The sequence below is a fragment of the Megascapheus bottae genome, chromosome 9 (assembly GCF_031878675.1).
Source record: "Megascapheus bottae isolate mThoBot1 chromosome 9, mThoBot2.hap1, whole genome shotgun sequence".
Lineage (NCBI taxonomy): Eukaryota > Metazoa > Chordata > Mammalia > Rodentia > Geomyidae > Megascapheus > Megascapheus bottae.
The window spans coordinates 60153419-60168666 of record NC_143517.1 but is presented as its reverse complement, the minus strand read 5'-3'; the positions used below and the strand labels follow the sequence as shown (position 1 = coordinate 60168666).

Here is a 15248-nt window from a genome sequence, read left to right as displayed (position 1 = left end):
AGTCCTTCTGCTGGGGAACCCAATTAATGACAAATCCTTTCTTTCCAGTGAAGTTTCCTTTAAAAAACAAACATAGAATAATGTTGAACATTAAATGTTTCTGTTGTTCATTTGATTATACAATATCAGTATTATGTTCTTTTATTTTAACCATTAAAAGGAAAGGCATAAAATAATTGCTTACTGAACAGTGCTGACTGGACCTTGCCGGTGTTCCTGGCAAAGAAGTTAAGAAGTCAACAAAGAGAATTGTATCCATGTAATTTTCCTGAACTACAAAATGGGACAGGAAAGGAGTAAATGGATGGATTGAAATAGATTGTCTATAGTCAGACAAAACCATTTAAATGCCATGCCTGTCAATAGTCACAGTGTAGTAGTGGTTTTAGAAAAGTTGTAAGGGGCCAGGAGCATATCCTCATGGTAGAGTGCTCACCTAGCATACATGAAGCCTTGGATTCCATTCCTCAGTACCACATACTCAGAAAAGTGGCACTGGAAGTGGTGCTGTGGCTCAAGTGACAGAGCACTAGCCTTGAGCAAAAGGTGTCCAAGGACAGAGCCCAGGCCCTGAGTTCAAGCCCCAGGACTGGCACAAAAAAAAAAAAAAATATATATATATATATATATATATGGTAAAACCTAGTCTAGCTGGAACTAGTGATCTGGTTTCTTCTGTGCTCTACACTTTTGGATAGCTCTGGAGCTTGCCTGCAAGCCCAGAGTCTTCTAACAGATGGAGGGCTGTTATTGCTTCACAGCTATTGGAACAAAGAAAAGATTTCTCCAGCTGCAGGGCATTTCCCGTTTGTAGTTTCTCCTTTAGAATCTTGTGGTTTGGGTTAGGACATTTTCTTTTTTTTTAAGTTTATTCTTTTCTTTTTCCTCAAATGAGAATAGCTAGAAAATGGGCATGTTGGGTCTAGAATTTTGTTAAGTAGATTATAACTCACATTGTTTGAAATACTATAAAAATATATAAAGAGTAGTTGTACCCAGTGGTATATGCATTTTTTGAAACCTTGTCTTTCTACAACATGACAGTGAGAAGGTTTCAGTGTTTGATGCATCAGAATTCCTGACATATTTCACTACTAATTAAAACTGTGTGTTATTTTGTCTAACTATGTGGGTGTGCAAGAGGGGAAAGTCTTATTTTTTCTCTTCTGTTCTAGAAATCATACATGCTCATGGTTAAAAAATTAGAAATATTTAAAATATTAATAACTTAATTGCATAATTCTACAAGCACCAGTAATTTACATATGTGTCTGTGTGTTTATTGCATTGATATTCATTCTTATCTTTTGTTGATATAAAGATATATGTATCCCTCAGTTCATGATCTTCTATCTAAAACTCTTAAGGTTAGACATGTTTCAGAAGTCAGAGAGTATGTTTTTTCGGATAGTAACATGATGTATATGTACCATGTTATATAATACATCCCATGTTATATAATACATCCCAGTGACTTCTTTGGCCCCTGCTTATGATTAAACACAATATTATCTCTCCTGTGAATTATTTGAATGCTTCTTTTGAAGTAGATAAGTCAAATACTATGGATACAGGTCAGAGTTTGCCCAATGAAATGGATTCAGGCCAGGTCAGGTTTTGGTACGAAATGAGTTTTTAAGGTATAGTTCTGAATGAACATATAAATAAAGTTTAAAAAATCATTTTAATAGACTAAATAGAATTTTTTGAATTATATTCCTAAATAATGAATTGGAATTTCCATGCCTTAGTTCAATGTGCCTTACAATGGCATCTAGTATACAGAAATCCTAGGTTATCCCTGGTTAAATTTAAAAGTAGTTCATCCTAAGAGTTTTTTTAAAATTCTTTTAAGATTTTTGTTCATCATATTTCAAAAAGAGGGGTCCAAATGATGAATTTTTAATTAAGATTGAATTTTCAACCTATAGAGAATAATCCTTTTAATCTAAAAAAATTATGTGTGTGATATGAGCATATACCTAATTCTTCAGTGTGAGACACTTACAGAACAGTATTTTGATACTAGAAGAGACTTAAGTTTTAGAGCTGTGAATCTATCTGAAAGGAAAGAAGGAAGAAGAGGGAGAAGTGATAGACCCTAGTCATTTATTAGTGAAGTTTCAACAGCCAAAAGTGAGGATTGAATTACAAAGAGAATAACATTAGAATGTTTTCTTACATCCTTAATATTTGTAGAAGACTGGGTATGAGATCCATACCTGACATCCCAGCTACATTAGGAAACATAAATAGGAGGATCGAGGTCCCGGCTGGCCCAGAGGTAAACATAAGACCATATCTCAAAAATAAAGCAAAGAAAGGCTGGAGGCATAGTTTAAGGAACATAGCTCAAGAGGTAAAGTACCTGTCTAACCAAGTGTCAGGCTCTGAATTCATGCCTCAGTACCACTGAAAAAAAGAAGGTACCAAATTGTCTCAGCTACTCAACACCTGATCAGTACAATGCAGTGTTCAAAAGGAAAGAAGGAAGAGAGATAGGGATGGAGGAGAAAAGAAGCTGATCTCGCCCTCAGAGCCTTAAAACAGATAAGGATATCATTATTTTTATGTTCAACTTTGCTTATACAAATTTAACAGTAGTTTGTATTTATAGCATCCTAACACTGTGCCAAGCACTGTTTTAAATTAGAATAGACTAAGATGTGCTGTGGTAAATTAGATCCCACTTTCACATGGCTTAATCTACTAGTACTAGAAGGTTTGAGAGATTGGTTCATAGATTAACAATAAATGAGGAACTAAGGCACATGGAAGTTCTTCCTCCTCTATTTGGTCTGGCTATGGACTTCGGAGACTGAGGACTTGTGGTTTTCTGGATATTTTAGTTCTTGGCTCCACCTAGCTGCAATGGACCAGAAAATGGAAAAGAAAAAATGGAGTATCTGGTGAGCATTACTGTCTGCTATCTATGCCTCAGTCATATGTATATGTGGGTTATTTACTCACAGCAACCGATTGGATACGTTAATTTTTGTTGGTTTGCAATAGGAAAAGAAAAACAACTTGGTTACATGTTCAGGTATAAGAGCCAGTGCTCTAATGTCAATGTCTACATCAGAGAACACTGCACACTGCATTGCCTCAATGTATGAGCATCTTCTCCTGGACATAGGCTGACTGGCAAACTTGTGTTAGGTTGAACAACAAAGCAGCACACAGATGCTGCAAAGTCAAGGCAAAAGCTGCTTTGAGACACTCTGTCCCCATTATAGAATCCTCCAGAGTTTTTTGTTTTTTTTTTTTCCCCAGCTCAAATCTGGAGGTACATTATGGAAAGCAAATCCAGATGTTTTCATTAGCTCAACAGATTCCTGTTATACTCTACTCCACATCTGCTCGTTGGATCCCCGCATTCTCCTTCCCATCCCATTCTTCCTGGCTGCTTCAGATTAAATGTTCTATCATGAACTGGTTTTGGATTCCTCTGCAGATGATACCTCTCAGTCTCTCCTTACTTCCTATTTGATTGCCCTCAGACAAAGCCACATACTCCAGCCCAATGCTTGGGAGGCACCTTCTGATATCATGGCAGATATCCCTGGCACCATGTATTAATGAGGGGAACATTCTTGAGTTTCGGGATCCACTTGTATATGCTAGGTGTGTGCTTTGAGCTGCCTGCACTTGCTGCACACTATACACAGGATAATACCTTTTGCAAGGCATTGCCTGGAAAAGAGAGTATAACATGGGAGGCTGAAGCTTGTTATCCAGTACAAGTTCCGCACTGAGGAACAGTAACATTTCCCATGAGATTTTCAGTCTACATTTGTGTGTTCAAGGCTTAGATATCTCACACTTAGGGAGAAAAAAACCTATTCCAGTTAATTCACAAACTCCCCTCTTATAGAAGAAGCAACTTTCCATTGAAGCACTTTGAGAAATGCTTAGATATTAATTGAATCAGGGGATCCATTTCCTTTGTTCTACTTTTTCAATTGTATTCCATTTTACTTCTGCCCTTCTAGAATTTATTTCAGTATATTATTTCTGATTATTTTTCAACATATTGCTCCTTAGACTTTGCCTCTTCTTTTTATTTCACATCATATGGTAGTTTAAACATGAAATATTCTATCTGATTCAGCCTTTCAAGTACTGTCTTACTACATCTTCCACCAGAAATGAATATACCTTTTCATTGACTTATTCCTCCAGCCATATTAAGAAATTAGGTAGGGGGAAGGGAAATTCAATTGAAAGTTCAGAGAGTTGGCAGTAGTTTCAATACTTTGAAGTTAGATATGGCTGAGTTCAAAACTCTGATATGCTGCTACCCAGGCTAGGTCACCAGAGACAAATCTGTTCATTGTTACTGAAAGTCTTCATACAAGAGGCACCCTTGATCTGAGTTTAAGTAATTAATAGGTATCTATGAAATTCTGTTCTCTTAACCTTGCATAGATTTTCCTTAGACGGTCAATGGAAACATTAAATAGCATCAGCCAGTACTTGAAACACTATGTAGTGAGTCAGTTGAGTCTAAATTGAAACCAATATTGGAAAAACAAAGAAAAGACTTTCTAAAGCCTATCATGACTTAGCCAGGATTTACCAAGTGCCCATTGCATTCTAGGCTCTGTGCTAGGGGTTGACTATCCATCATGTTACGTTCTGTGATGGTTATATGGAATATTTTGGAAGTTGAAAGTACCACTTAATTTCGCAGAGAAAGAAAAACATAGGCATGGTTTAGAGGCAGAGTCTTAAATTAAGACTTTCTTCTCTGTGGATCCCACAGTAAGAACACTTACTTGGTTTTCTGGTAGCAGGTGGTCTAGAGATGTACTTGCCACCTGATGATGAGAATCATGGCCACCATTTAGATGGGTTCTCTTAGTTATTAGAATCTCTAAGAATCAAGGAAAATCAATTTTAACAACATAAAGTAATAGACCAAGCAGATGGGGACAGAACAGTCTAGCCGAAATAGCAGGTAGCTTTGTTGACTCATCCATTGGGTGAAGGCATTGATGTTCCCTGTTACATAGGAAGCCCATGTGTGCTTATATGTTTATTTTATTAAAGATACTTTTAATTAGGTGAAGTAAAGTCAGTTACTGTAAAACATGTATAATATGTGATAGAGATGTTCAGAGAAGGCAAGGAAAATGTGATTTGATGTTATTTACAGTATGGTTTCATTCTAGTCAAACATTTGCTAATTATAAGATACGTACATGCAAATGAAATTAAAGACCTGAAAGTTGATCGTGAACTGATTTATCGTTTCAAGTGCACTAGTAAAATGCTTAGTGTTAAGATGATTTTTTTTTCAACACATAGCCTAGCTCTGTAGCCTTCTTCTCCCATTGCTTTCTCATTTGTCTTAGGTTGACAGATCTTAGCTCCTTCCCCTTTCCATAGAATTATCCTCAAATAAATCAGATGCTACACATAGTGCAAAGGGAAATAGTACTTTCATTTGCACTCAGTGTAGGAGATGATGTTAAATCTAACCTACCATTTACTTAAATTAGGCAAAATATAATTGCATTATTTTGTTAAGAAATTCTCATCTCTTTCACTCCTACGCCTATCCATTTTTGTCTGTAACATGTCTGCTTACATTCAGTCCTGTCAGTTGCTGATGCCTTCAGCTGATAATATGATTTGGTTCTCACTTCTCCAGATCTCCTAGGGTAGTCCTTTACCTCTTTTCTTTCTTCCAGCTGATTATGTCTCAGACTATGGGCAGGTGATTTTTCTCCCTCCCTCCCTCCCCTGGGCTACTTTGTAAGCCCTTAATCTAAGGTTGTGGTTCTCAAACTTGACCTTGGTTTATTTAATGTCAAGAGTTTATTAAGACCATTAGATCCTATCAATTTCTGATCAGTTAGGATTTTATGATTAGCAAGTTTCCCAGTGGCGCTGTAACTTCTGGTCCCAGGACCACCAGGAAAGACTGCAAGTGAACATAGATCTGGAATTTCTCTGGTGGTGTGAAAAAGCTCTGGCTTCTTTCCTTTGAATTTGCTACACTGTTACTTTTACTTTTCCACATGCAGCCTGATCCATATCTTACATTAATAATCCAAGAACAAATTGAGTAAGAAACAGATTGGTGATATCGCCCTCTTGTGTTTCTGTGTCATATTACTTTTTACTGAGTTTCTGAATACAAAGTAACATTACTTCATTGTTGGAAACTTGAAAATTACAAGGGGAAAGAGAAAAATGAATAATCTGTTGTTCACTATTAAGAGGTTTTGTGTGTGTGTGTGTGTGTGTGTGTAACTACTGTAAATGTCCATTTTTCCTTCATGTACATGTTTTAACAGAGAACCTTTGTTCTAATGCATATTTTCCACTTAAAAAAATGCTGGACTCGGGCCGGGAGTTTGGCCTAGTGGTTAAAGTGCTTGCCTAGCATGCATGAAGACCCGGGTTCGATTCCTCGGTACCACATACATGGAAAAAAGCTGAAAGTGGTGCTGAGGCTCAAGTGGTAGAGCTCTAGCCTTGAGAAAGTCCAAGGACAGTGCTCAGGCCCTGAGCTGAAGCCCAGGACTGGCAAAAAAAAAAAAAAAAATGCTGGTCTGTCCCTTTTTTTTCTCAAGGCCAGCATTCTACCACTTGAGCCACAGTACCCTTCCAGCTTTGGAAGGTAGGGGGAGGTTAGTTTATTGTAGATAAAAGTTTCACAGACTTTCCTGCCTATGTTGGCTTCAAACCATAATCTTCCCATCTCAATTTCCTGAGTAGCTAGGATTATAAATGTGATCCACCTGCACCTGTCTTCTAAAATACTATATAGTCCAAGAGCCTCCCTGGGAAGCATACAGCTTCCTGAAGCAGAGCTGCCCTGTGTGAATCCCAGGCCAGACTCCTCACCCTACCACTTCTGGCAAATTAGAATACCCATCTTATATTTATACTATTGTTCCTCAGTTTCCAATTCTTGGCATTTTCATTGTTTGACTATCTAAAACAGAATAGTTAGAGCCTCATCTGAAATCTGTATACATTTAAGGATTATATCTTGTTTAGATATTGATTTGTTTAGATTTTGATTTGTTACTGTATGAATTCAGGGCAGACCTTCTATTTGAGTCACTTTGAACCAAGGGAACCAGTCAGAAGTCTGCTTTGGTCAAAGCAAACTCAAGGTGTAGAAATAAACAGACTTTTTTAGAAGGGTATGTTTTATGATCTGCTGAAGTTTTTGCAAGTTGTGTGGACCCTACTGGAAGTCAAAGATTTGGAATGGGATTTATGATTTGGCCCTTGTAACTCCAGCTTTATTGCTGAACTGTTATGTTGTTTGTTGGCTGAGGACCAGGACTCCCTCTTCCTATTCCTGTGTAATGTGAGCATCTCTCTGTTGTTGATTTACCCTTTTGATCTACCTTTCCCCATTGTTCTTAGTTGTATCTAGTAGCTCATTTTAAACTTGAAGGTATAACTTTATCAGTGGCAAAGACAAAGTGGCCTGCCTTGACTTCACAGCCAATAGGCAGCTTTCTATCTGGAAGTCTCCTGATCTCTAAACTTTATTCCCAGTTGTCACACCACCACCCCCTGTGAACCCACTGTTAGCCTTTCTCCTGAACTCTGTCTTCCTACTTCCTTTTTCTGATGCTCAGCTCAAGAAAATGTAGGAAAACCATAGGTATTTCAGATTTTGTGACACTTTAGATCTCAGGACAGCTCACTTGATTTGGAGAAGATTTCATTTGTTCATCCATGGATATTATTTATAAACCTTTTATTTAGAATATATGTGTCATGAATTTGATGTCATCAAGAAACAGATAAGCCAAAGCTTGGAAAGCTAGTCTCTCTGTGACAGGTAAGATTGGTAGGTGATGTGATCTGATCAACACTTCATATACCTAGCTAAGTCTGTTACCAGATGAGTGTAAGTACCCTGGCTGAGATCACAAACTAATACAAATATCTGAATAGTAGGTAAGGTAATAGCATTACTTCTCTAAGAAGTACCCTCAACTTGTGAACAAATATTCTTTCTTTACCCTTAACTATCTGTGTGTGACCAAATAAAACCCAGACTTAGTTTTCAAAGAATAATGGCTGACAATAATTATATAATAATAATTATATCTGTAGGAAGCTATTATTATAAGAAGTTCTATGACTTTGGAACTATACCTGGTTCGTGGCTTTATCATTCCCTTTAACAAGCTGTGTGTTTGAACAAGTTACTTAATAATGCCTTCTAGGGCTGTAAGAGGAGAGGTAGCTTCTCTGGGGCCTTATGTAATAAACTGATTTTCACTCAATTTCATCATTACAAGAAAGGACATGCTTTGAGGGCTGAGTGTCAGTTTGACATTATCATGGCCAAATACCTGAGAGAACAACTTAATGGAGGAATTATTTATTTGGCTCATGGTTTTAGAGAGTTCAGAACAAGGAAGGATAGTGGAGCAGTTTACATCATGGTGGACAGGAAGCAAAGAGAAGGATTACAGGAAGGGGCATGCACAAGGACAGAGGCCTGGTGACCCATTTCCTCCAGCTACTCTACTTTTCACAATAATGCTGTAGTATCATGACTCTTATCAAGAGATTAATCCATTCATAGGTCAGAGCCCTTATGAATAAGGCATTTCTTAATTCAGTCAAGTTGACAGTGAAAATTAACTACCACTGAGTAATGGAATAGATTAATCGGTAGCATTTAAGTAGCATGAGTACGATGCAGTAGAGTCTCCCTGGTGCCAGCATAGCTTGGGCTTGAGCAAGGTGCTGGGACACCAATCAGGTTAAACTTTGCCAGAGTGATGTGTGGCTACATGCCTCTGCACTTTTTTGCTCTGTGTCCTGGAACTCTGGAGAGCAGCCTACTGACAAGGCACCTATTTTAAATCACTTCAGGGGAGATGCTTGTCTGAGGCATGAAGGCGTTAACGCTGTAGACTGAACACCTAATTTATACCAGGGAATTGCCAGCTTAACTGCTGGGAGCTGGCACATTATTTTAATTGGATTTTCCGATATGTTGAGCAAGTCAGCAGATTTGCATTAGCTTTTCTTTCACAGAAAGTGTTTCTATCTGCATAAGAGGAGAGGGAGAAGCAATAGCTAAGGGAGAGAGATTGTCAGGAATTAGTGCATGATGACGAAGCAAGTAAACTATGTCCTTATAAATTAATACAGTCTAATATGTGTGTAGAAACCATGGATAACTCGTCTACAGAGTGAGGCTGTTCCCTCCCATGCTGTGAAACAAAGAAAGGAACACTTCTGCCTGCACCCCTTCTCTACCTAGTAGACTGAACACCATTGAATGGCTAATAGTTATTCAGGAACAGTTCAGGTAGGCCAGAGAGGATGGTGTCCTGGATTCCTGTTTGGTCAGCTAACAAACAAAACAGATGGAACAGTCCTCTGTAAGAAAGTTTACCTCTAAATGAGAAGAGATGGGTATATTCATAAACAAAAGGATACTATTTCATTGGTGAAGTGGGTAAAAAAAATTATCCAGACACTGGTGACTCATAACTGTAATCCCAGCTACTCAGGAAGCTAACATTAGGAGGACTGCATTTTGAAACCAGCCCAAACAAGAAAAGTCTGAGATACTCCATCTCCAAAATAATTAGCAAAAATATGAGGTAGAGGTGTAGCTCGGGTGGCACCAGGCCCTGAGTTCAAACATTGAGTAACTGACAACAACAACTCAAAAAGAGTCAAGGCAGAATATAATATGTGTTTATATATACTGGAAAATCTGTTTATGAACTCATCTCCAGCAACTGGAATGGTGGGGCCGTTTGTAGACTGTCAATGTTGTAGCAATTGTGAGAGAGAAATAGTTATATTTATCAAAGCTAGTCTTAATTAGTTATTTGTTTAAACAAGTCCCTTTTGCATATTGAAAGGATACACTTCAGCTTCCATCTGTCTACTTATTTCTGGGAGTTGATATATATATATATATATATATATATATATATATTCTGGCAGAGGAAATGGCCTTTTATAGGGAAGAAATTAAACAGTAACTTGTTTGAAAACAAATATATTTACCATACCTAAATATCATTCCTGAAATGGTTTTTAATGTACTGCTTATTTAACACATACTTTTTTTTTTTTTTTGCCAATTCTGGCAAACTCAGGGCCTGGGTTCTGTCCTTAAGCCTCTCTGTGCTAAAGTCTAGTGCTCTACCACTTGAACAGCAGCACTACTTTCAGCTTTTTCTGAGTAGTTTATTGGAGATAAAAGTCTCATAAACATAGACTTTTCTTCCTGTGCTGACTTTGAACCGTGATCCTCAGATCTCAGCCTCCTAAGTCGCTGGGATTACAGGTGTGAGCCACTGGTGATTGGCTAATACATGTACTTTTAAAAACATACTCTTTGCTTTGTAGTCTTGGATCACATGAAGAACTTATTTTAATACCATTTCATCATTAGAGGAAAGAAAATGGTTTGGACGTTGAGTAAATAGAAATAGAATAATAACTAGAATTTTAGTAAAATGGGTGGAAATAAGTTCACAGTAAATATGACAGGTTTTCTAAAAATCCATTGAAGATGACCATAGGAATTTTGTCCACTATAACTGCCTGTAGAGGGCTTACAGAGCAGTGCAGCCGAAATTGGGCAGGCCATGCAAAGGATTCCTGAAAGAACAAGAAAAGTAAAACACAGGAAAACTTGCAGTTGTATATAGTTCTGTGATTGTAAGGTCACGTGACTTATCTCTGTCACAGAACAGCAATATCCAAAAAAAAATTTCCCTTCTTCATTTGGATTTCTAAGATAGAAAGTTTTGTTTAGGCCCTTGGTAAGTATTTTGTAAAGGTTTCCTTTGTTGAGCTGGTTTTGACTTCTATATATCTCTATAATTCCCACTCACTATTCAGGACCGCCTGATTTATATTTCTTTTAACTTCTTCCGGGGAAGTAAATTGAAAAGAGTTTGAAAAGTTTCAGTGGTTTTTCCTAGGCAAATCTGTGAAAATTCTAGATTTCTTACTCATAATGTTTTGCTGCCTCGTCTTACCAGCCCCTAACAATACGTGTGTAGCTAACCTCAGAGAAATTTTGAATTCTTGGGGATTTCCATCACCGAACCACTATCACACAAGTCTAACCACAGTGATGACAATGAACTTACTGTAGATGGCCAGCTCATGGCTTCGGAAAGACATTTCTTTCAGAACAGTCCTCAGCATCAGCACAAACCACACATTTCATAATTCCTTCCTTGTTTGTGATACACCTCCTGGTCAGTAGTAGCAATAACAATATTTGGTTGGTTGGATGAGTTTGGGGTTTAGGAGTCTTCATTTCAGGAAAGATTTGAGGCATTGATGAAAATCATAATTTAGGACTAAAAGGTCAAAACCATAATCACTGTCTTTTCGTGTTTATTTTTAAATTTTGGCTGGTTTTAATAAACATATTACCTATTATTACTACTACTGAGGCTGTTGCTGCTGCCGCTGCCACCACTACTATTACTCTTTCCTGCAGTTCCCCATCCTAGAGGCTTTGTGGGCATTTCCCCCTCCTCTTCCTCCTCACATGAAATTTTCATAGATAGCCAGAATCACTTTCTATCCTGTTGCCATTTAAATGGCCACAACATTTATAAAAACTCAGTGTTTTTGTTTGTTTTTACCCCACTTCTCCTAAACAGATAGCCTATCCCATAACACAAGAGATATCCTGTATCACTCTGGCCTGCTAGCTAGGTTGTTTCTGTGGATTATGGCAAAGTCACAGGGATACAGTTGTCTTGGCAGGATTCTCTTGTCTTTGACCTGAAAAAGTAGTAGTTGGTAGTGACCCAGTCCTCTGGTGGTATGCATTAAGAAGCTTTCTTTGTAGATAATTAGGATTGTGGACATGTCATGTGGTTGAGAAGACAAAAGGGAGAATGGCTTAAGAGTGGCAAGAATTCTAGGATGAGAACCACAACAAAGCACTAAGAAGTTAGGAACCAAAGAAAAGGTCATCCTCTCCCATTGCCTTATTTCTGTTTATTACTCTGTGACAATTGAAAATATAAACATTTATTTTGCACTTTGTAGATCTCAACCAACACTGTCCATGTACATTAACTCATTGCACCTTCACAACAGCTGCTAGTAGTAGAATTTAACACCCTCACGCTTCGATGGCATTAAGTCCACACAAAGCCCATGGGTTAGCACTAGATGTTCTCCCACCACACACTCCTCCATCTCACACATACATCATGTGCGATTTTTGGCCATGTGCCCTCTCAAAACAAGAGGTGACCTCATTGCTGCCTGAGTAACTGCTGGCATAATGTGGGAAACAGAGTAGGTATTTAGTGAGTGATGGATGGACAGGTGGACAGACTAACAGATGAACATACTTATGTGACTAATTGCTTCTAGAATGAGTTGCCCCACAAAGCCTTTCCATCCTTCACCTGCAGATACTTTTGTTCTTGGTTCCATGCCACTAAAACTGACTTTCCCAGGATTATTGAGGTCTTAATGAAGAATGACCGTGTCCTAAACTGCTCTCAGTTCATATATTGCTCATTCTTTTCACACATGACCATCCATGGCTTGCCCTTGTTTTGTTTTTGCTGCTATACTTTCCACCCAAACAGCATTGCATCTTCCTTTATGGATTCTTCTGTACATTTAAATACCCAGCAGCCCAGGCCACTGCCTCAGAAGAGTGAAAAACTGGAGATTACAGTTTTAAGGATCTTGTTTTAGACAGGTATAGCGTCATGAGCCTGTGACCTTGATTCTTAAGAGACTAAGGCAGGAGAATTTGAGATTGAGGCCAGATTGAACATAGCGAGACATCTCAAAAAGAGGTAAGTATATATATTTTTGTAATGGAACCTGCCACTGAGGTTGTACTGGGAGACACGCAGCGCACATCACTATCCTCCCTCAATATCCATATGTTCCATGCAGGAGGCAGCGCAATCAGCAATGTCAGGCATTAGTGCTGCTGCAAAAGTGTACAAAACGGAGATGGTAAAAGCCAGTTGTATACTCCCCTCCTTCTTCTGACAGAGGCAGATGAAGAAGATTCCCATAAAGAGCTGCATTATAAAAGCAGCAATGAGATGCTGAGGTGACAGGAAGAGTCAGTTTATTGTAATACTATGCATAGTATTCTCTGCATGTGTGCCTCCACCTTTGTCCCCATGTCTTCAGCTACAGAGTGAGGTGGTTATGCTGCCTGATGCAGGGAGTATCACACAAGCTCACCAGGGTGACTCAAATATAGCTGTATGCACTTAGCCTGTGTGGGAAATACTTGGACAATACAGAGGGCTGGTGGCATTGTTTCATATAATTCTCTATCTTTCTACAGCTGCAGGGCCTGAGCCACAATGTGATCTTCACCCTGGATTCCTTGTTAAAAGGAGACCTCAAGGGAGTCAAAGGAGTAAGTATGAAGAAATTTTGATTTCCACTTCCATCTTGAAAGGATTGACTTTCTTTTCCTCTTTTAAGATCACAGTAGTACATGTATTTGAAAGACACTGAACATATTCAAATGAAAAATGTTCTTGGAGAAAACAATCACTGAAAAAAATGGTACCACTAAAACAAAAAATGGTACCACTTTTCATAGCGATATTAAGAAAAGAACAATATTGGACAACTTCAAAGAGATTAGAGAGCCTTATAAGTGGGGAGACATAGAGGAGAGACTGAGAGAGGACAGAGGGGCTAGAAAGAAGGAGAAAGAGAAGTTAGGCCTGTGACTTGGCTGATCACCATGGACTGGCCTCTCAGAACCCTCTGACTCCTCTTTCATTGGCAGAACTGGAAGCACCCCCATTTCATTCCTCTCTCAGGCTTCATGTGCAGTGTGATGTGCTCCAAAGCATCTTGCTTGGGTACTGTTTTAAATATCCTACGAAGGAAGGTCACTTTTACTAAGATGCTATTTCAGAATTATTTGATTTAGCAAAAATAAATTGAGTTTTATTTTCTTCATTTAAGGATCTAAAGAAGCCATTTGACAAAGCCTGGAAAGATTATGAGACTAAGTTGTAAGTAGCTTTTTTTTATTTTGTAGGTGTTGTTATTATAAATGTAACTTGAGAGTGAAGTTTGATTGTAAACATGTGTGGAAATGTATAGCAATGAGTAAGCTAATAAAAGCTTAGAGTCCTTAACTAATGTCTTCCTAACAAAAAGCCATTTTGTATGTCCTTGTAAGAACTGGAAGATTGGATGCACTGACCTAGATAAAAGTGGTTATTGCCTGGCTACCAGTGGCTTGTGTTGTAATTCTGTAGCTACTCCAGATGGTGATTTGAAGCCAGCTCTGACAGGAAAGTCCATAAGACCCTTATCTCCAGTTAACCACCAAAAAGCTGGAAATAGAGCTGTGGCTCAAGTATTAGAGCACTAGCCTTGACTAAAAAACTCAGGGACAGCCTCTAGACCCTGAATTCAAGCCCCCAGGACCTGCTCACATACAAATATACATACACAAAGTGGTTATGTAAGTCTCTAGCGTGAGACACTTTTATTAATTGATTATTTTGGCATTTTTGATTGCTAGTATTATCAAATTTAGCTCAGGACTATTAGACTCTTTTTTTCATCATAACTATGGACCACTTGCATTTCTGCATAATTTAACAGTTGAGAATGTAAAAGTAATAGCAAATGTTTGCAACATTTTTCTGCCTGCCAAGACCTGCACTTAAATGTATTTCGTATGACCTCCTTACAGCAACCTACGAGTATGCAACTTCATCTGTTATATATCAGGAAACTGAAGCCTAGAGAGGCTAAGGAGCTTTGGAAATTCCTAAAGCTAGTAACCCTACATCAAGCACATTCATATTTCAGAGAAGGTCTCCCAAAGGATGATTAAAGGTTCAGCAGGAATTGTCAAAGCATCCTGTCTCCTTTAGAGTTTTAAGTTCTAAGGCACTAACACAACTGTCTCATTGGGTATGTTCCAAATGCCAGTCTGAGATCTCAGGGCTCTTAAGATCTCTTGTTCCCCTCCTAGTGAATTTATGTGATGGCAGTCTGGCTGCTCATGAGTAAGCAGACTCTTCATCTTGACTCGCCTAAGAGTTTATTAAAATCTTGAACCCTTTTTTGTCATCGGATGTTGCATTTAAGAGGCTTATGCCTTGACTGTGCTGTTAATCGAATCTGTAGAGGCACAGCAAATAAAAATGGTGTTACCGTGCTCATGATGAGGCAGGAGACTGGCAGGACATCATTGTGAAGTCACTCCTGCCCCTGAATTTCTTCTCAAGCTTTCCACTTCT

The 15248-nt window shown here is 38.4% G+C and overlaps 1 protein-coding gene across 9 annotated transcripts in view; it reads left to right on the top strand.

Annotated features, from left to right (window-relative positions):
- The window catches only part of Asap1 (ArfGAP with SH3 domain, ankyrin repeat and PH domain 1), a 276484-nt gene that overhangs the window by 177981 nt on the left and 83255 nt on the right, over window positions 1–15248 (top strand). For all 9 annotated transcript variants that reach the window (XM_090339394.1, XM_090339398.1, XM_090339399.1 and 6 more), the window contains 2 exons: window positions 13316–13390; window positions 13954–14003. In XM_090339394.1, the coding sequence (XP_090195520.1) occupies window positions 13316–13390; window positions 13954–14003 (125 nt within the window). The remainder of the gene's footprint in view (window positions 1–13315; window positions 13391–13953; window positions 14004–15248) is intronic.